The 21,436-nt window shown below is 39.1% G+C and overlaps 1 protein-coding gene across 3 annotated transcripts in view; it reads right to left on the bottom strand.

The window, feature by feature from the left end:
* Positions 1-467: 467 nt before the first annotated feature.
* The window catches only part of LOC119797156 (CD2-associated protein), an 86,313-nt gene continuing 65,344 nt past the window's right edge, over positions 468-21,436 (bottom strand). For all 3 annotated transcript variants that reach the window (XM_038306112.1, XM_038306113.1, XM_038306114.1), the window contains 5 exons: positions 18,483-18,601; positions 14,770-14,853; positions 8,980-9,164; positions 8,645-8,708; positions 468-2,066 (listed from right to left, as the gene is read on the bottom strand). In XM_038306112.1, coding sequence (XP_038162040.1) covers positions 2,025-2,066; positions 8,645-8,708; positions 8,980-9,164; positions 14,770-14,853; positions 18,483-18,601 — 494 coding nt within the window. In that variant the 3' untranslated portion in view covers positions 468-2,024. The remainder of the gene's footprint in view (positions 2,067-8,644; positions 8,709-8,979; positions 9,165-14,769; positions 14,854-18,482; positions 18,602-21,436) is intronic.

Raw genomic sequence — 21,436 nt, 5'->3', positions numbered from 1 at the left:
ACATTACTACAGCTTAGGTTGGAAATACAGTTTGTGATTCTCTTTTTCAGGTTTTTGATTCCAACCATGAATAGCAGAAAATTCCAGAACTTTCTGTCTGACAAGCAGCGAGGAGTAAAATTAGCCTGAGGAGGAACCTGAAGGCAGAATTAGGTCCCCAATAGAGATGGTGTTAGAAACAGCTTTTACACCAATTTGGTCTTTAAAGTTTATTCACAAGATTTCAGAGGATGTTGGGCAGCGGAGGTCCCTTTAAAGAGCTCCTCATACCTCACTGCTGGTCAGCTGGCTGAAAGAAGGCTCCAACATGTCCCTCTGGTGGATTTCATATTTCCAGTTTAGATTCTAATGGATTGCTTTATTTTAGCAGTCTTGTGAATAACTACAACTCAATTTTTGTGTTTAAATATGATACAGTGAGAATCTTATATTAAACATTTCCTCAGTGCAGAAAATTAAGGCCTTGGTTTAAAAGTTCAGGTTAGATTTATTTTGTACAGAGATTCAATCACCAGTACACCAATAAAACAATACAGAAGTGAAACAGTATTTTAGTTTTATCCTGACTGATGGCTGACTGATATCTTTAAACCGAGGTTTTAATTTTTTTATTCAATAAATGCATCCATTCTCAGAGGTTAAGAGCCCAACGCTTTGATGGACTAATGGGATAATTGCGTGTTTCCTTTTTTCCTGTTGGACTGAAAACTACCTCCCGATAATAACCTGCAGCAGTTTAAATCCATCTCGTTACAATAGAGTTGGAATAAACTATGAAAAGTACAAACTTTGAAACTTGCAAAAAAAGTTTGTCTGCTTTAAAACAAAACAAAAAAACAGCAAAATTGTCCAAAAAAGGAAGAGAAATAAAGACGGAAGGATCAATCTTCACACCGAGACGAATTTTTGCTCGTTCCAAGTGGTTGGAGATCTTTGCATTCACCTGCAGTCAGTGCTGCCAAATCAAACCATCAAACCGTCGGTGTTTGAATGTGTTTTATTGCTGCCGTTCTGAGCTTCCAGTTTGTTTATCTCCTGTACTGGGGACGTAGGAGGGGACCAGCAGGAAGACAAAGATCCAATCAGATGATTCACCTTGGATCAAGAGATGCTCACACCCCTCTGATTCCTTCCAACTTTACAAATTTTATTTTTTTTTTGCACATCCGTGTTCTATATATATATATATATATTATAGCTATGAGAACATTCTCAGAGAAAGTGTCACAAAAATAGAAGAGACCAGCACAGAAAAAGGCCCACTATATAGATTTTGACAAATCCATAGATTTAAAAATATACATATACAATAATAATCATGATGCAAGTCTTCCTGATCCCAATTATAAACATTTAATATACTTTAGTTTCTGTATTTAAGCAGGCACAGTAGTGTAACCCTGGATAGAATTGTTAGAAAACATAAGACAAAAAAAAAAACAGCAAAAAGCCCCATAAAGCTCTGCAGCCACAAAGAGACAGCTGCCATGGAAGAAAGAAACCATTTGAATCCCAAGATCTCAACTCAAACCAGCTCATAGATCCAACTTTAAAAAAAAAAGGAGAATCAAAGATGTGTGCATCATAAAACGATGAGAGAAAGGAAGCTAGATGAGGAGAAGCAGCCTCTGCTTTGGGCAGTCAGTAGTTCTGAGAGCGAATCCCGTCCCCGAAGGAATGCTGGAGGGGCGAGCAGAGAGCAGGGGGCGGAGCCGTCCAGCACATTAGTTTGAAGTAAGGCCTCAGTTATTCTGTTTTGTGTTGGCAAAATTAACAAAACACAGAAACATACAGCATAACTGTCAATTACACCTAGCTTGAAAAAAAAAGATATGTGCAAAAAAAAAAGTTGTACAAATATAGTAAGAGTTTTTTTTTCTTTTTTTTTTTGAAGATTGTGGAGAAGGAGGTTGGTTGGATTGTCCACCGTCTCTTCATCCCATCAGCCGCCGGTCCATGGCCGACGCCACGGTCGGCAGGCTGGCAGCTGAGCTTCAGGCTTGCTGTTGATCCGACGGAACGCTTCACGTTGAATGGATGACCCGCTTTAGCTTCTCTACCTCTATCTGTGAGGAAAACACAAAGAACCGAAACAAACTCAGCTTCAGGACGGCGTTAGGATCCACATTGAACAGGTTTGTTATTGCCATGAACCAATCAGAAACGCGCAGGTCAGAGGTGGTCAGTTAGGAATCAATCGTCTACCAAGTCGTTTCCTTTAATAATCATGGTAGAGGCCACTGACTGCTGCCCCTGCCCTACCTGTTGCTGCACTGTTTGTGTGCTCACTAAAGCTGTCCCCTAGTTGGTGGTTTATCTGCGCTCGTCTTTACAGGCCGTGTAGAAACTCTAAAGGTGGCCTAAACAGGGACTGATGGCAACGCTCTTCAGAAAGGAAGCTGTTACTGAGTGGAGATTTGGCTGTTTTAGAAGAGAAATGCATAAGGCTTCAGATCTTTACAGCAGTGGCGGCCGGCCCATAGGGGGCGCTGGGGCACCGCCCTCCCTGATAAGAAGAGAGAAACGTAAAATATATTTTTAGAAATTAAATCATAAATGTCAGTTTTACTCTCTAGACTGTGTACCTATAAGCAAAACAAATTATATAAACTACATTTCCCTATCTACTGTCATTAATTTGTGGATTTCCACAGACAGACTCCTACCGTCTCTGTTCTGGGGGCGCTGATCAGACTGACCCACATTTGCAGAGAATCTGTCAATCATGTACTATTGCTAGGTGAATTTAATGGCCAATCAGCGTCTCGGAACTTTATGGTCTTGGGGCGCTGAAAATACTGCGCTTTTACAGGCTTCTGAACCCAAGCGCAGGTGCAGACAATTAGAGGGACGATGGCGAACGTAACAAGGAAGATGCAGCTTCCACCAAATTCGGTGAGATCCTTATTTATCTACCCGTTTGCCAGAAGAACATCCCTGTTGTAGGATATGAACATTTCATGTCATGGTTATTGTGACTGTGATGAATCCACCTCCTCGCTTAAAACAACCTCTCTAACTTTGCGCGCCACACACACGTTCCTGTTATACTGCGTTTGTGAGGACCAATACACTCGCGCTGAGCCCAGTAGCTCCATGAACTTAAAACACACAAGCTGTTCCTGGTTACCTGCTGGCGTATTGAGGGTGCACACTTAATATTTCAGTGGGGTTAGCCGTGTGTGTGTGTGGTATGTGGGGGGTGTGGGTGTGTGTGTGTGTGTGGGGGGGGGGGTGTGGGTGTGTACGTGTTTATGCTACGGGGACTTGTCATCTTCAGTCTGGCGGCGTCTTTGCTGGGTTCAAACCCAGTTTGGTGTAATTGAATAAGTCAATGAATCTGTGTAAAAGAATTAAGTTGTAAAAATTATTTGTTTTTGTAAATTAATTGTTTGTGGAGGTAATATATGGACAAAACTGATTAATGAGAAGAAATCAGAAATAAGAGAGCCTGAGGTGAGGGGCTTAAACTATTTAATGAGGGCTGTGGGAAGAAAAGCGGCAATTTTTGTTGTCTGTTTCTTTGTTACATTGCTGGTAACTGGAGGGAGGCTGAGGCCCAGAGTATCTGGTATATGTTTAGTTTCTTTTGCACCCTGTTTTGATTTTTTGAGCTCAATAAATCAGCAACACCGGTAACCCGACTGAGCCTGGATTCTTGGAGGCCAAAGAACCCCGTCACAGTGACCCAAATCATCACTGTTATTATATAGTAAATTAAATCATTACTGTTAAATTGTATGTATTGTCCAATTGTTTAATCAAATTCTTATTCCGGATTAGTTGGAGACATACACTAGGCTATATCAGCCCCACCAAAAATATTTTTCACCAGCCGCCACTGCTTTACAGGACACTGTAATCCTCAAAGTGTCTTAATGTAATTCTGGGATAGAAGATTTGCCACATATAACATGAAGGGCGAGTAAAGTAGAGCAAAAAGGCTTTCTCTGGGTTAAACTCTCAACCTTTGATATCATTTAAATGATGTCTGCCTTTAATTATTAAAAGAGTCAAAGTTTTTGAAGGTTAATCAAAGAAAAGTCACTTGAAGTAAAACCTGAAAAAAATTACAATCAGAAATCTCCCACTTAGAATGTGTTTTTACAACTATTAACTATTTTATTTTTTACATTTTAATTAAAGTAAAAATTTTCATCTATAATTTTCTTTTTAAATTGATTGTTGATTCAGTCCAATTTTAACACTACTCGCTGCAATTACACTGAGCCCCCCTCAGGGGGCGCATGCCCCACTTTGGAATAAAAAAGGTTTTTAAAAAAAAAAGCCTTTTTTGGTCAGAAAAGTTATGCTAACCATGCTAATCTTTAAGGTAAGATGCTAAATCCAGGTTCAAATATCACATCCAGAATGACTCCATGATTGTTTCTAGGTAGAAGAAAATCTTTTTTTTTTTTTTTATGTGTGCTCTAAGCAAGGCTAGAACCAAGCATTAAATGCTGGTTTTTAAATCTCCTTTTGATCCTGAAACGGAAAATAAAGACAAAAGTCCCCGCTATCACTCTTACTGTGATAACATGGACGGCTAGCTATGAGCAGCTTAGCATTGGCCGCTCAGCCCCTCAGATATGAAAGAAAGCTTTAATGCCTGAACCATGGCTTACTGCACCAGATTACATCAAAGGATTTAGTTTATGGATATTTTTTCATGCCATCTAAATGTTTAATTTGTACACTAACAGAAAATGATGGTCGTTTTTCAATATGTGTACTTGTGCGTCCGAGGCTAATGGCAGCCAGGGCTAACGTTAGCCCGTCTGCAGCAGCCCTCTCTGCATAACCGTGTGTGAAGGACCACTGACTCTGGTGGTGGATTTTTTTTGCTTTATTTGCCAAAATGTTCATTTGTTCTGTGTTTATCTGACTGTGTTCATTATTATTATTATCTTGAGACTATTAATAACAGGAGGTGAAATGCAGCTCCAGACGAGCAGAGCGTGTGGTGATGTCATCAGTACGCTTCTGTTCCAATTGACCCATATTTATGCTGCGTGCTCGGCGGCGGATGTCTTCTTTCTTATTAACTTCTACTTGCTCTCAGTAGTGTAGGCTAATGGCTAATAGAGCCACACCTGTCAACAGTTAACCCTTTATAGGGTTCTCAGTGAAATACTTTGAAAATTAAAATGTCAAGCCAATAGTGTTATTGGAATCCAGGACAAGACCTTATTATCTTTGTAACATTAAGAATAAATGGATATTTTGATGGAAAATATGTATGTAATGTAATAACAAGATACGCCAAATTGCCCGAATATATTTAGAAAAATAACAAAAGTGCTTCTATAAAAAAAAAATCATGAAGAACACTCAGAGAGAAAGAAACACAAAACCTTAGAGGCATTAATGCTGATATTGGCACTTACATTTTTTAGTTTATAAACCTAAATATAATTGTTTTAACTTTTTAACTTTCCTTTTTATTTTTTCAATTAGCTTTTTACCTTTTTTTCTTGGCTTTTTTACTTCTTTTTTTTCCAACTTAATTTACAGTGGGTAATATATTATTAAAGGGCTCATCTAATTGTTCAAATGCCAAAATAAGATGTACAGCCATGTAGCAGCATCTTTGTTGAATGGCTGGATATAGATCTTGTGCTTCTAGAGCTCACTCAGGGATGAGGGGAGTCAATTTGTAAGGAGTATGCAAAAAGGTAACTTGCCCTATAAAGGGTTAAATTAAACTGCAGTTGTAAATAATCACCTTCATTTTTCATGAAATTTGTAGAACAAATTTCTCTGCTGGATCAAACCTATTAGCTTAGAGCGCAGTGAGCGGCTTTATGCTGCATCCTGAGGATAAAGCTTTAGCTCAAAGTCCAAGAGTGGCAGCATATGCTTCTACCTGGCATTTATTTTTTATTTATTTTCCCGCAGTTGAAGAAACGTCAGATTTTGCGATGGAGGAAAAGGAGAAGATCTCTGATATGCCAGAGTGTGTGTGGTATCTGAAGCATAGATTATGCTCAGCAAGCATAAACCAGTTAACGCAGATATGCTCCTGCCCTGATTGTAAATATCACACGTTTAAAAAGCCCCACGCTGCAAATATCATGCAGGAGGGGATCAGACTGACTGTTTAACTGATCCTCATGTTTTGGGGAATGTGGAACAACAGACATCAGAAACCAGAGCCAATAACTTCTTTTCAATCTATATTCTGATAAATCTGGTATTAGAATAATTTTCATCTTCCACCTAGACGTGCTGTTGGACAAAACTCTGACCCCCAGCAGCTCCCTCTCTGCTGATCAGTGAATGAAGCGACAGCTAAGTAGTCAAAAAATCTTGACAATAAAGCACAAAATTATGAGCATTGAAAAATGGTTGGTCTTTATACACTGAAGGAAGAACATTTTCACAGCTTGAACCCTTTTTGGCGATTTCTGACATGGCGTCTCATAGACGACTGGGAGAAAATAGGAGGTTAGTGACGTAAATGCTCACAAAAGGCAGATGGCTGCTACAGAGTACACTTCTAAGAAGTGATAATCCCTGTTGGAAACAAACTGAGGGACCATGACATGTTTGTTTCAACAAACTGAAGGGAAATAAACCCAACAATGCATTTAGTGGAAGTGTGACCCAAAAAAAGCATTTTTTCTGGGTTTTGGCAGTGCCATCCGGGTCGCCATGTCAACAAACACGGCTGTATGTCTGACAGTTTACTCCTAAAAGGGGCTGAACAGAAGCTCTGTCTGCCTGCAAATCTCTCAGCTCAAAAAGCGGAAGCATCACTTTCAGAGACTAAATATTTCAAATACTAACCGGTTAATCAGAGCGTTTAAACTGATCTCATCTATAAAGCATTTCATCCAAACTGTAGGAATGTTTTAGGAGCTATAAAGTGCATGGGTTCTTCCTATTTGAGGTGGACTATTCCTTTATTAACACAGAATTTTCTCTGCAGAATTTATAAATTTAGTATGTTATTCTTATACAATTTCCTAAGGTTCACATTTGTAGGACAATGTTTTTCTATAATCTTTTTGCTACTATAAACACTAGATTTTCCCCATTGTGGGACAATAAAGGGATTTTCTATTCAAAACTATGACTAAATGTTTATAAATTTTTAGAAGATGTGACTAAGCCAGAGCCATAAGTAAATATTCAAACCTTGCTATGTTTTTTTATTGTTTGTTTTTATCAAGTTGCAAACAGAAACGTATGGGTTTCTATAGGGATTGTTAATATTAAATGTACTAATTCTTGACTGATTAATAATTATAAACATGTGGCCATTTTTCTTTTAACCCTAGCTTATTCTTGTATTTCCATTAACAATATGCAGAATGAAAAACATTTTAGTATATTATTACTACTTATTGTGTCTGCTATATTAAATACTGATTGAATAAACAAAAAAGATTCTTTCATACATATTATGAAACTAGACAAACTTAAAAGATAACAACAGGAAGTCATTAGTCTGCTGCATAAAACAATTAAAAAACAAAAGTGAAACACTTATGATTTCCATTGTAGAGAGAAGTGAAACTATAATTAAAACACAGGTTAATTTGCTCTGACATGCTGTCAGACTATTAGCCACCTTATTTTGATGAGATGGTTAAGCTCTGTTTTAGTTTAATCCAGGTGCTGGGAGAGACTTTGTGCTGCTAGCAATGTCTTTAAACAGGAGGTTTAATAAACGATATTTAGGTAAAAAACTCGAGTTTAGTTTTTTTACAAGCAGATCAAATCAAATCAGATTAAGGATTTGGCAAGACTTAAAAACATGGATGCTCATTTATGCTGTACATCCCATCTCTGTGAGGTTTAGGCATTTAGTAAACGATGAGCAGAACTTCCACAATCTAAACCTTTTTAGTTTACATTAGAAAAATGTCATCGTATTGTTGCTCTATTATATAAAATAACAGTTAAAAAACTTTATGGCTACATAAAAGTACTGATTGTTTCCTCTGTCCTTAAAGCTACAGTGTGTAATAATTACAGGGATATACAGTCAGAAATGTAATATATTATACATAACTATGTTATTTATCATCATCTACGAGCTCAGCCTCTTAACCTTAATATTTGTGTTGCCTTAGAATTATTTATTTATAATTACATAGGAGCGGGTCTCGCAGCCATGGAGGCAGACATCTTTGCGCTACGGCAGCCCAGAGCCAACAAACTAGCGATTGTGAGATCGCCCATTACGCTCGAAAGTAACTACGGCAGGTTGAGAGAGATGAACTGAGACGGTACTGAACAGTAGATGGCAGTATTAAAATTATCTATGTAAACAAACCTCATCACTTGAGAAGGTAGGTGATGCGGACGTCGTGGAAGGCATTTTGTCCCGTAACGCTCGCCGTACTGTTGGGGGGGAGAAGCGGTGGGGGGGAGATGTTCATGTTGCTACAGTCTGCAGTCTGACCGCTAGATGTCGCTAAAAATTACACACTGTAGCTTTAACTAATCTCCTGTTTCCACCCAAACGCTCTACAGGAAGGCTGCTCAAAACTCTCCACTGTCTCAGTAACATTCAGGATCATTTTTACTTTAGCTGCTCTGTGAGCGCGAATAAAAAGCATCAATATTTGTTGAAGCTGACGGCTTAATGAATGCAGACAGCCCAGCGTGTGGGCCTTGGGGCGATCAATGCTACCTGCAGGGCTAAGCGCTTCAGCCGCTCCTCATCCACCTCTCGTCGCAGCTCTGCTATCTCTTTCCTGGAAAAAAGACAGACGCACAAACAAACCGATCAGGATGTGTCGGCAAACTTCTGACTCACAATATAAACCCGCTCTGTTCGTTATTAATCCCTTTTTTTTGTGTGCAAATCAAAGTATTTTTTCTGACCAAAACCACTTTAGAGTTCTCAGTGTGACTAATATCAATTTAACGCAGATTTCATTTGAAACATGCATTATCAAGGTTATAATATTGGTTTTGTGGAGTTTCCTGGGCAACCCCAGACTCAAACACATCCTGCTGCCTTACATTTGCTGGGCTTTGAGCAGCTCCACAGACAACAGCAGCTCTTTTATCTGGTACTTCAGTTCGTTCTGCTCCTCCGGCTCTGCGTGGAATTTGCTGTTCTGTGAGATGATGGTGTCCATGTTGGGGGTGGGCTTGGCTTCAGAGGGCCTATGGAGGGGCGGAGACTGGTTGGAAGGCTGCGAGTGCTGAAGAAGAGGGACAGAAGACAATTATACTGTAGATACTTTTATCACATTCAGAGTATTAAGGTGTAACAATATTGGCATATTTAAAAAAGAGGGGTGAATACTCAACATGTTATTGATTGACTTCTTCATTATAAAAGAAGACAAGGTAATCGGTAAAGCTCAATTTTTATGAATCACTACATCACCCAAACTCTATTGAAATCTAAAAACTGAAACCTGAATTTTATGAAGATTTATTACTCACTACACATAAAATTTAAGGGGTTTAGTTTTGTGGAGTGTAGAAAATCTGAATATTTAAAGAGCAAAAGAGCCATAAAATGATAAGAGGGTCGATGAAGTTTTGCAGGAATAGCGGAGTTGGAGAGCTTGGTTTGGAGGATTCACTTCAATTCAATTCAGTTTATTTATATAGCGCCAAATTCACAACACATGTCATCTCAAGGCACTTTCCAGTTCAACCAGATCATACAGTCAAATTGATACAAAGTTTTCTATCTAAGGAGAACCAGTTGATTGCATCGACTCATTGACTCAAATACAATCACTCACACTAAGCATGCTTGTAGCGACAGTGGAGAGGAAAAACTCCCTTTTAACAGGAAGAAACCTCCGGTAGAACCAGGCTCAGTGTGAGCGGCCATCTGCCGAGGCCGACTGGGGTTCAAGGAGACAGAAGCAGAGACACAAAAAGCAGCTGTAAAGACATCAGCATACATGGCTGGTCCCCTACAATTCCGTTTTAAACATGAATCTTTCTACTAAAATATTCTGTCTTGATTTGTGGACATTAAAGAGAAGCTTTATCTCCTGGTCAGATCCTGTAGTTCAGTGAAAGGGTGGAGTCAGAGTAAAGAAATATGAGAGGGGGTCAATCCAGGGGCTGGAAGTTGGAGGGGATTTTGCTGGGAGTTGCAGGGAAGTGGGCTTCCTTTCGTCTGGCGTTTGACTGGGAAGGGCCATAATGAATGCTACCATTACTGCTACTGTACAGCTCTGCTCCATGATAGAGTCTTATCAGCAGTCATTACAGGAGGTGTTGATTAATCCTGGCTGTGTGTCCGTCACTCTTCCTCTAGACTCTGGGACCTGGACTTCCACGGGAACTTCAATTCCTACAGACCTCTCAGCAACAGTTCACTTCTTTCTCTTCTTAGTCCAGGCAATATATTCCTGATGCCTCTGCTTTATCAGTGGTTTAGAAGTATAGTGGAGGATGTTCTTTTTCCAGTTGCATCATCTAAATAAGTGGTCCTCCTAATTGTCCATCATTACCGGTGGTGAGTCTGACATAGTGGAAACATTGAAGGTAAGCTTGTATGAGCGATGCAAACAGCAACGCAACTTTTAAACAGACCATGCACGAGGAGAAATAGGCCTGTGCACGCTCTCGCATGCATTTAATAGGTGTTCCCTCTCGGGAGCAGGTACAGGGTTATGCATGCGTTTGTTTTGTTTTTCCTAAGAAGAGTTTTCAAAATTTCGCAAAAAGTCCTCCACTATATCTTTGACATCAGGAATGTTACGGGAGTGGCTCATGTCTATGAAATCAGCATTTTGTCGTCATGGAGTCCATCCTGTCCACCTTCATCACTACCTGGATAAGCGCTGCCACCATCAGGGACCAGAACAGGCTGCAGCATAGCCTCCCCTCTGAAGAGAGGATGATTTGCTGCAGTATTCATTCTCTTCAGGAACCGTACACTTCCAGGACCCTGAGGTAGGCAGGAAGGACTGTATCTATAAGCCTTCCTAAACTGATTATTTTAGTGTTGGGTGATAATGACTGTCCAGTCAGGTCAGCAGTCTGTCTCACAACTTTAATTCAACCATCTCATGCGATACTCAGATCCTCTGGTAAATACATCTTAAATTCATCTTTAGTGTGTAAACAGCTACCTGAGTTTGTCTTTAAATAAGCCTCGTAATTAAGTGAAAAATGGTTGAGTTTTCCATGTAGTCTGATGGGTTGCACAGCCAAGCATGCCGTTTGAGTCTCATATTACTTTGCATTCAGAGCACTTTTGTGCATTGTGTAGAGCTGTAGCTGGAAATCAGCTCAAAATGACTCATACATCGATTATTGTGTAATAATGAATTTCAAAAGACTGAATGTATCTGAGATGGTTTGGAAACAACAGCAGAGCCGTCAATGGGCTGTTTCTTTCTCAACTATTACCTTACTCTGTGCATCTTTGTTTATTTACACATAAACTGAGAGCGGATCCCTCAGAAAGGGCCTCAGTGAGAGGTGTGAATAGCTGAAAAGGTGCAAATGGCTTCTCTAATTATATCAGACTTTGAACCTGTTTTGACCTGATAATCTGCATCCTGATGTTATGGTTAAGACAAGCCTGTGTCGCCTTTTGTGAATTGGAAAACAATAGAATTAGAACAGTGCAGATATATTTATTTGACTAAAGATCAACTTGTTATAAAGATAAACTTGCTTTAATGTTTTGCTAAAACTGATCATTACTCAATTTAGAAGAAAAAACAGTTGATAGCAACTGTGAGATGCAAGTAGAATAAATGATTGAATAATTGTTTGATTTATTTTGAAATCCTTCACTTCAACTTAATGATCTAAATTCAAAAAGGATTCTTTTGGTTTTAGCCAATTCAACTCCTCCACATCATTTATACAATGTCAAGCAGGGTTAAAATGTTCCTGTAAAGCAAGGTCAGAAGATGGAGGAGGATTCCATCTGTTGCAGCCAACGCTTCTGACTGCAGCGCGTTTGGCCCGTCTGCAGCCGCTCAGCCTCCAGCTCGGCAGCCACATGTGATGCGACTGAGCTGACCATGACCAATCCGGACCGGATAACATCAGAGACCGTTAATTAAAATGCTGAGGTGGAGGATGGAGCTGCAGGGGGTGCTGCTTCGTCCTCCTCCTCTACAGGCTCCCGATGCCGCTGGGGATTACTTAACTGGTCAGTGTGATTCACGCTGGTGGAGAAAAACCTTTCGATACCTTTAGAGTTTTTCCAACAAACACCGCTGCCATGTTAAGTTAGAAACTTCTGTGACTCAAACAGCTCAGAAGAATAAAAAAAGCAATCTTTCATAAAATAAAAATATATCTAATCAAATAAAAAAATCTTTTTTAATTCTGTATAACACAGCATAGTTTATGTACACAAGAAGCAAAATATTTACCAAACTAAAAAGGCAGAATCATTTATCTGAACAGTTTGACTAAGACGTTATCAGTCGGGGTAAGTTTCATCTAAAAGGGGGTCTTGTCAAAAAAACATACATAAAATAAAGCAATGCATGCAAAGCGTATTTCCTGATAGCAGTTACTTTTACTTTCTCAACTTTTAAAGATTGTTTTGCACCAGGCCTCACCAGCAGACAGACATCGTTGCCCCCATCTGCTGGCTGTATCGACTCACACATCCTTTCCTAAATATTCAAGCTCTAGCTCATATCAGGGATCTGATCATTCCTTACGTTCCTAACAGAGCACTTCTCAAACAAAAAGTAAAATTAAATGTAGAATAAAAGGCATATATTTTAGTTATCAGGCTCCTCTCCTGTGGAAACAACTACCAGTTTTAGACTGTGAAGCAGACACCCTGTCTACTTTAAAGGATTAAAACATTCCTTTTTAATGGAACGGGTACCACTTTCCATCAATCTACTTTATTCGATCTCTATTCTCCCATTCTGCGGTATTTATTAGTTCAACCTCTAACTTAAATGGGTCATAGAATGCAAAACTATGTTTCCATTGTAATAGATGAATAACAATAATTCAGTGGGTGAAATGGACGTACAGAGAAATTCAAATCCCATCGACACCTCAGAGAAAGGGGAGCATTTTCATAGTCTTCCCAAGGGTTGTTCCAACCGTAAGGCTATCACAACCGCAAGCTGTGAGCATTTATTTATTTATTTGGGAATGACGTGTTGACTGCTGAGCCGCTGACTGGACCGGACCTCAGCAGAGAGCCAAAGCAGAGCCGTTCCCAGCAGACCGTTTGCAGCTGCTCTGCTGCCATCAACACCTTTTGATTAGAAATTATAGAGTTGGGCCTGTTTCTCAGTACATAGTCCTGTTTCTCTCCAAGCGATAGCTAAGGGGCTAGCTTTGACTGCAACTGTACGTAATTTCTTTAATCACCTTTTACATCAAAACCAGCTTAGAGTTTATCTGCTTAATAGTTTCTTAAAAGAGTCCCCTGTGGAGCTAGTTTACATTTACCTTTTCTAAAATAGAAATGTATATATAAAGCCTTAGAGCCTATAAGAAAATTGATCATTATAGTAATAAAAAAAGTGACCAAAGCATTGGCTTGTAGTTCTAGATATCTAAATATTAAGGGAATGTTTGAACATCTTTGAATAGAAAAAACTATGTTCTAAAATAAGAAATCTTACCACAGCCAAATGCTGATTGGTTAGCTGGTCGACCCGTGTTAACCCGCTGATTTCAGATAAACAGCAGTTTTAAGTTCTAGTAAATCTTTCCCAGAAACTCCTATCCAAACATTAATGAAAAGAAAATTCATGTTCCAACCAAATGCTAACAGAGATACATTATTAAGGTAAGAAACAACCAATCTATATAGAATTTCCTCTGTTCCTAAACCGGAGAGACTAAAAACAGCATTACTATCACTATATACTGTATTATTAAGGATGTTTAGTCACACATCCATTAACTTAGCAGCCACATCCAAACACCTTAGCAGCTTTAGCTCCTGCTTCAGTAAACACAAACATTCATACTGTATTCACAGCATCGTCCCTGTTTTATACCTCTGCTATTAAAATACATTTTTCCATATCTTAGACTTTTTGTTCATTATTTCCACACTTTTCTGGGAGGTGCTAGCCATAGAAGCCATAGTAGGGTACTTGTTTACTCCCTGCGCAGTGTTGTACCTCCTTTGTTATTGTAAATATACAAGATGAGCTTTGTTTACTAACAAACAGAGCAAAAACAAAGGGTTAAATACAAAAATAGCAAACATAAGGTGGAAATCTTTCAGAAAAACTTAGTATAAAACAGAAAGGGCTACTAGCATATACGTTTAAAAGACTTCATCATGTAACAATGTACCTTTAATGTAAAGATTTTTAAAGAATTGTCTCGGGTTTCCTCCAGCACAACATTTGGTTGCATCCACACAATTTCACAACTATAAAAGTAACAATTTATATTATTATTCTGTCCAAACAACACTGGACAGAATTTAATTGTGGTTTTTTCTCCTCCTCTCTTTTTAATAGGGATACACCGATCCACAATTTTTTTACTCTCAATTCAATTCAGATACTTAAATTTGTATTTCTGCAGGTTTGAAAGGATTCTCACATGACTGATCTGTCTAGTAAAAGCTGACCGATAGTGTTTTTTTTTTTTTTAAACCCAATAAAACATTTATGAATCATAAAAAACTTAGAAGGACAAAATCCACCCTGAAAAGACAGATGCAACTGTAAGATGCTGATGAAGGCTCAAACCTTCCTGCTATTGAAGACATTTTTAATTCCAAATTAAATTTATTATAGAAATAAACACATTAGCTCTGCCCCCATGAACCAGGATCATCATTTTCTGTAATATATGGACCGACACACTGCTTACCTTTTTGTGTTCTGTTGGCTTGGGTTTGGCACTATCCTCCTCATCAAACTTGAAGGATTTCTCTGCAGCCACGTCCTTCGGAGGCTGCAAGGAAACATTTTGTCTGACATCGGGCGATTTTCATATGGTTTTCATTTTACTAACTGAAAAGACAACATCCCAGTATATTTTGGGAGCTTTTTCTAAAGCCATAGAAAGACTTAATTCAGGTCTCTCTCAAAGACCATACTCTGCTCTAACCACAGTCTCAACGTCTTCCTCTTTGGTTACTAATAAAACAAAACAATTTACAGAGATCCTTTCTGAAGCTACATAAGGATTAAGCTAGAAGCATTTAAAATCAAAGGCTGAGTGTTTTTGAATTCCTCTGAACCTCAACGTGATTAAACCTGACGTCTGGCATCGGGACCCTCAGCAAACTCAAAAACAGATCCGACGCACCTTTTGTTTATCAGTCACACATATAATTAGTTCATTGTGTTTAAAGCTCTGCAGAGCAAATCCAATCTAACAGCTTAGCAGCGTAAAAGGTGCAACAAATATTTCTGTCAGACATTATTAATGACATTTTTCATTCTATTATCTCTGGACTTTAATTCCTTTGAAAAGAAGTTATGTAAACTTTAGGATGAATTACCTGAATACCTAATTTAAGCCTTTCTGAGGTCATTTTTAATGGGACAGCCTTTAAAGTTTAATTCAGAAGAGAAAGATTTGAATCAATGCAATCTAAAAACTGCAGATATAAAGTCTATTAAATTGATTTATACTAGGGCTGAGGCCTCTCTTATCTATTGAAGCCAAAAGAAATAAATCCATAATTTCCAAATATTAAATCTTCATATATAAATGATTTGATTCATAGATTAATTCCCCAGCCTTAATTTATACTCCAGGAACTATCTGATATTTTTCAACTTTTATCCATCATCGTCATTATACTTTACAAAGACTTTTAGAGATGGATCAATACAAACTGCTGAGGACTGTAAAGAGGTGGGGCAATAATACTTCAGTTTTTAAATCTAAATCTGGAGAGTACATGTCTAAACGTTTATACGTCTACTAGATCTGTTCAACTAAAGACTCAAATGTTGCCCGTTTCTCTTTGAAGAACCTCTATCTTAGCAGCTGAATCCAAACATTTTAAGTCTGGTCACAGATTCTAAGTTGGATTTGGACTTTTACTGGGCTGTTCCAACTCACTACTAGGCTTTGATCTAAACCCTTTCACTGCTGCTTGGCTGTTTTGAAGACGTTTGGCTTCCCATCCAGGAAGCTTTTTCAATTGAAAATGTAAGAAATAGCACTCAGTTTGAAGCTTTGGGCCACTGTCAAACTCAACGCTATTTCTGACCTTTTGAATTGAAAAAGCTTCCTGGATGGGAAGCCAAATATCTTCAAACTTGGAAACCAAGTACAGTGGATTGTTTTTTTTTTTTTTTACTTTTTTGGAATTCTTATGTTTGATGAACCTTTATCTTAGTTGTTTTCTTATCAGGATTTTCCTCTAATTAGCTTCATATACCTTCCTATCACCTTGGAGCATTTTTTTATTCCCCCACATGTGGTTACAAACTAAAAAGTTTTTATTTAGTCTCATGTGACTGAAACTGTATTCTAATGATCCAATTGATTCTACCTCAATCTAACCTCTCTTCCATAAAACCAAGAACTGTCGGGTTCCTCCACAGGTTTGTGCAGCTCCTCCAGAGTAACTAATGCATTCCTCGCCCTGTTTCAGTTTTACCCAAAAGTCTTGTCTCTGTACATTTGGAGTTTTTTCTGGGTTTGTTTTATGTCAAGAGTAAAAGCTGGTTTATGCTCAGAAACCAGGTCGTCTGCGTGTGCGTCACAGTTAACGCATATATGCCCCCCCCCCCCCCCCCCTTCCGCAGACACTCTGGTGCACCTCTTCCAAATTGTAGGTGACTGCAGACAGAAGGCCTCTGATTGGTCAAATTTACATTCGCACTACACTGCGTATTTCCTGTTTGGTACCTTACCGGCTCATTTTGTTTGTATGACCGCCATCGTGGAAAACGACTCTTGACGTTGGACCAGCTAGAAGAGCGAGGTGTGCGAGAAGGCTGGGACCCTTTTCCCACCTGGATCCCCACTATTTTTGGCCCTCAGGTCTCTCCGTTGTTGCACAAACTTTACCCCACTTCCTCTGCCGTAACTAGACCCACAGCTAGTTCGTGATGGTCCTTCTCGCATTGTGGCGTGGAATATCATAGCGCAGACCACGCTTCATGCTGGGCATAAATCCAAAATATCTGCATCATATCTGCGGCAAGCTCACTGCGACACACTGCCGCAGAAGTATAAGCCCTTAAATCAGAGCCATGACCCTTACAAAGTAGAGAGGAGACTACTAATGAAAACTGGGTTTGCTTTAGGGGTATCAAACTACAGACTGCTGAAAGCCATTTACCTTCTCCTTCCATCTAACCATGTTGGGCTCCTTTATAGTTACAAGACATTATGTCCATTTAAACATGGTTAAGTTAATAGTTATAGTATTTTTAAAAGTTTCCTAAGGTTCAGGTAAGCTGCAGGATCTTCTAAATAAAAAATAAGTGTTTCCATTTCATCAATCTTCCCTTTGCTCCTTTTAATTAAAGTATTTTGTAAGAAGGCCACAGGCTTTAACCCATTTAGGCCGGGAAAGCATTACCGCATTTCTACCATTCAAGTCGGGGGCGCTGTTGCGTAATTCTACCATTGACGCCGGGAGAGCATATAAGTCAAGCAAGAAGAAAGAAGTTTTTTTCAAGCAAACATGGAGGAGTTTGACAGAGAAGAGTTGTCGGAAGGCAGTGATTTTGAGGAGTGTGTCGGCTTTGATGACGGTATAGATGAAAATGATGACTTTGAACGCGCTGAACCAATCGAACTACCACCGCAATGCACGGAGTGTTTTCATCCGCACACCTGGAGTGAAAGTTGATTTGCCTGCAGACGCCACACCGCTGCAGGCATTTGAGCATATTTTTAATGAAGAACTTTGGATGCATCTTGTTACCGAGACGAATAGGTACAGTGACCAAACAAACCAAACTCCAACAAGAGCAAAGATGGCAAAGTGGTCACCCGTGACTGTGACGGAGATGAAGACATTTATTGGGCTGTGTATGGGCATGGGACTTCTTGTGTTGCCAGTACGAAGAGATTATTGGCGACAGAGTAAACCTCTCTTCAGGACGCAGTTCCCCCAAAATATGTCCCGGGACAGATTTGTGGCCATCTGGAGGTAAGTTGTATGCAATTTATAACAGACATATGCATTATTATGCATAATAATACTGTTAATAAGTAATGATCAGATAGTTATTTATGTAATGTTTGTTCTTTATTTTAAAAACGTTTTATATTGCACATTCTCAATGAAGACATGATCACATATGGAAAAAATAAAAGGTTGAATTTTATTTTTTTTTTTTATTACTGCTTTTCACTTTTTTTTTTTTGGAAGAATTTCAAAGATAAAATATATTTTGAGTTCTATCTGCTACAGAAGCTGAGATATCAATAATTTACTAGGCGTTGACACAGTTGCTGAATTTACAGAAAAACTTCAGGTTTTAGGGGGATTTTTTAAAATCGGCCATAGGTTTTTAAGGTGTTTTTTCCAGGCGTTTTAGGCCTAAATGGGTTAAACTGGAACTAACCCCCACACACCCGCCTTTTTTTTGTAAAATCATCCTTACCGATTGTCCCGTGACAAACTGGCCCGGTAGCCTCCTGCCAGGCATCTTTGGTCTGTTAGCCGTTGGGTGAGTGAGTTTCTCGGAGGCTCCGGACAAGTCATCAAAACTCATCAGATCTCCTGAAAGCAGATGAGATGAGGAGACGTGGAGATAAGGAAAAGGACACAGCAGAGGGAAGTCGTGACTAAAAAGTACATCCAAGGGTGAAGTGACACAACCAATTTCATTTCATTACATATGAGTGCCTTTCAGCTTGCAGACAGATTATTTCCTGGCTGCTACTTAAATTAGCAAATGTGACAGCAGAGGAACAAGTCTAGAATGTGGATCTGAAGATTTTTAAACTAAAGTACCCATTTAGCTAAGGTGTTCATCTGGAGTCACATTAAGTTTTGGGAGTTTTCTCTGGTTCAGTATAAAACAAAGCCCCATGGGGACCCAAAAGGATATACTGGCAGATAAGTAAGGTCTCTATGGGGCATTCTGAGAAAGTCTGCTGATTTTAACCATCGCTCATAGTTTACTACAGCTTGGACAAATTTTCATTGGTCAGCAGTATTTTATTGCATTAGTACTGCTTTCCTCCACTTCAGTCTCTGAATTGTAAACAAATAATATGTTTTAAAAAACAAAAATAACCTCCATGCAGGGTCTCATTTTTGCACCTAGGAAAACCCATTTAGGTCATTAACGCCATTCAGGCATGAGTTTCTTAGCTTAGAAGTAAAGGCTGTAATCTCAAAGCTATGTTACCGGTTGTTTTTTCATTTCATGATTTGGATCAGCAAGAGGTGAAATATTAATGCTGGAAAAAACATTTAGGAAGATTGTAGAAGAAAGTAATAAACTTATATCAACACTAAACAGCAGATGGTGGATGTTTTTTTGGTCTGCATTGGCTGATAAGGTGAACAGATTCCAGAACTTTCCTCTAATTTTAGCATCTTTGAATTTCTCTCATTCTTTACAGATGAATTCATTTCCACCACGATTTTTTTTTATACTATTAGGCTAAAGTCAACAATCCTTCAACACTTTAAGCATTTCCCCCATTATAAAGGATTGCTACAAATGAAAAAAAAAAAACAGCCTTGAAAAAAGGAAATTAAAACATAATTGGAAATATTTCAGTTTCTCGGAATGAAAATCGCTTTTTTTCCTGCAGTAAATGAAGAAGAAGCTATTAAAATAAAAATAAAAAACGCTAATACTTTATTATATTTTTCCAGCAGATTTCTATTAGAATGGCGAGGTATCAATTTAAGATCATCCAATGTGACAAACAGCAGGAGTCCCTCAGAGCTCTTCAATAAAACGTGTTTCTGTTGCAGCCTGCCACAGCACTTTGCACCCACTCTGCAGTAATCGCCTGCAAACAGAAAGCTCTGCCTGTAATTGCAGGAATGATTGAGTTTTCATGTTCACCCGCCAAGTGTGAGTGAGTGTTTTGTGTGGAGCGGTTTCAGCACCTTCACCGGCTGCTTGTCGGGAGGAGACATCTCTAAGGGATGACATGCCTTCAGGTCGGCCTCATTCAGCCATCTGTGATGTCGTCCCACTGTGACCTCTCAGCCTCCCATTTGTCCCCGTTTATCACTACACTTTCCTGCTCTTAAAACATTAGTCCCAAATCTATTTATTCCTCAGTGAAGTCTGCTGCTGCCTGGTTTCATTCACTCTGACTTTAGCTTCACACAAGTGCTGCAGACATCTCTGCTCCTTCAGGGATGAAGGAACAAAGGACGTCTTTTCTTTTTTTTTTACTTTAGTGTCTTTAAAGAAATGAATCAATTTGATTAGATGAGGGTTGAATGAAGTTCTTGTGCTAAGTAGTGGATAAAGTGACGTCATGGAAACCAGAGAACAGTTTCATGCGGGAGACCAGCCATTAAGACCACTAGTAATAATAACTGAAAGAAATGCAGTTCCTCAATATGTGTACTTGTGCGTTCTCATGTACTCGTGAAACGTCATCAGCCTCAGCAATTACACTCTTCCAATTCACAACAACAAGAAAACTGAGAACGGACAAAGTCCCTGGATTATGTTCTCGCCCCTCCCTCTTTACCCAGCATGCATCAGAGCAGAGTTGTCTGTGCTTGAGATTGACAGCTGTCCCAGAATGCACTGCGGCAGCAGCAGCTACCAGGGGAGCGCTCACAGAGCTCAGAGTATTAAGTAAAGAGTTCTCTTTTCTGTTGCTCTTGTGAAATAAACCATGATCATAAATTTGGACGATAAGAACCAATGTCCATGTTTCATCGTAACATGATAACCAGAGAAGAGGAAGCAGTTTTGCTCATGAACAGCTGTGAGATCTCTCTTCTCTGCTCTGCAACCCCATCTCAGCCAACTGGCTCCATGGGGCCAAGGCACACCTCCAGGAGGGGACCTGTGGACATTGGTTCTCAATGTTCAAAATTATGATCATGGTTTATGGCACAACACTGTTCAATCAAACTATGTTTAAAGATCATTTGAGATTTAAACATTACACTTTTAAGCTTCACTATATGGTCCATTTACTCATTTAGTGCATAATTTTAAAGAAAGTTCCGATGCTGAGAGGACTGCAGCAACCAGCGGACCTCCGAGGCTAACAGCAGCCAGGGCTAGCGTTAGCCCGTCTGCAGCGGCCGTCTTTCGGCATAGCTGTGTGTGTGAAGGACCGCTGGCTCTGATGGCGAGTTTTTTATTTTATTTTGCAAAATGTTCATTTGATTTATGTTTATCTGACTGTGTTCATTATTTTTATGCACTAAATGAAAAAGAAGAATTTATTATCTAGAGACTATTAATAACAAGAGGTAAAATGCAGCTCCATTTTATGGTGATGTCATCAGTACGCTTCTGTTCCAATTGACCCATATTTATGCTGCATGCTCCCTTTTCTCAGATTCCATACTTTTCTTTGTTCTTCTCAAGAATATACTTGGCGAAAACACGAGTCCATA

Source organism: Cyprinodon tularosa, unplaced genomic scaffold (assembly GCF_016077235.1).
Source record: "Cyprinodon tularosa strain WSP-4 unplaced genomic scaffold, ASM1607723v1 ctg572, whole genome shotgun sequence".
Classification (NCBI taxonomy): Eukaryota; Metazoa; Chordata; class Actinopteri; order Cyprinodontiformes; family Cyprinodontidae; genus Cyprinodon; species Cyprinodon tularosa.
This window is presented reverse-complemented; position numbering and strand designations above follow the sequence as displayed.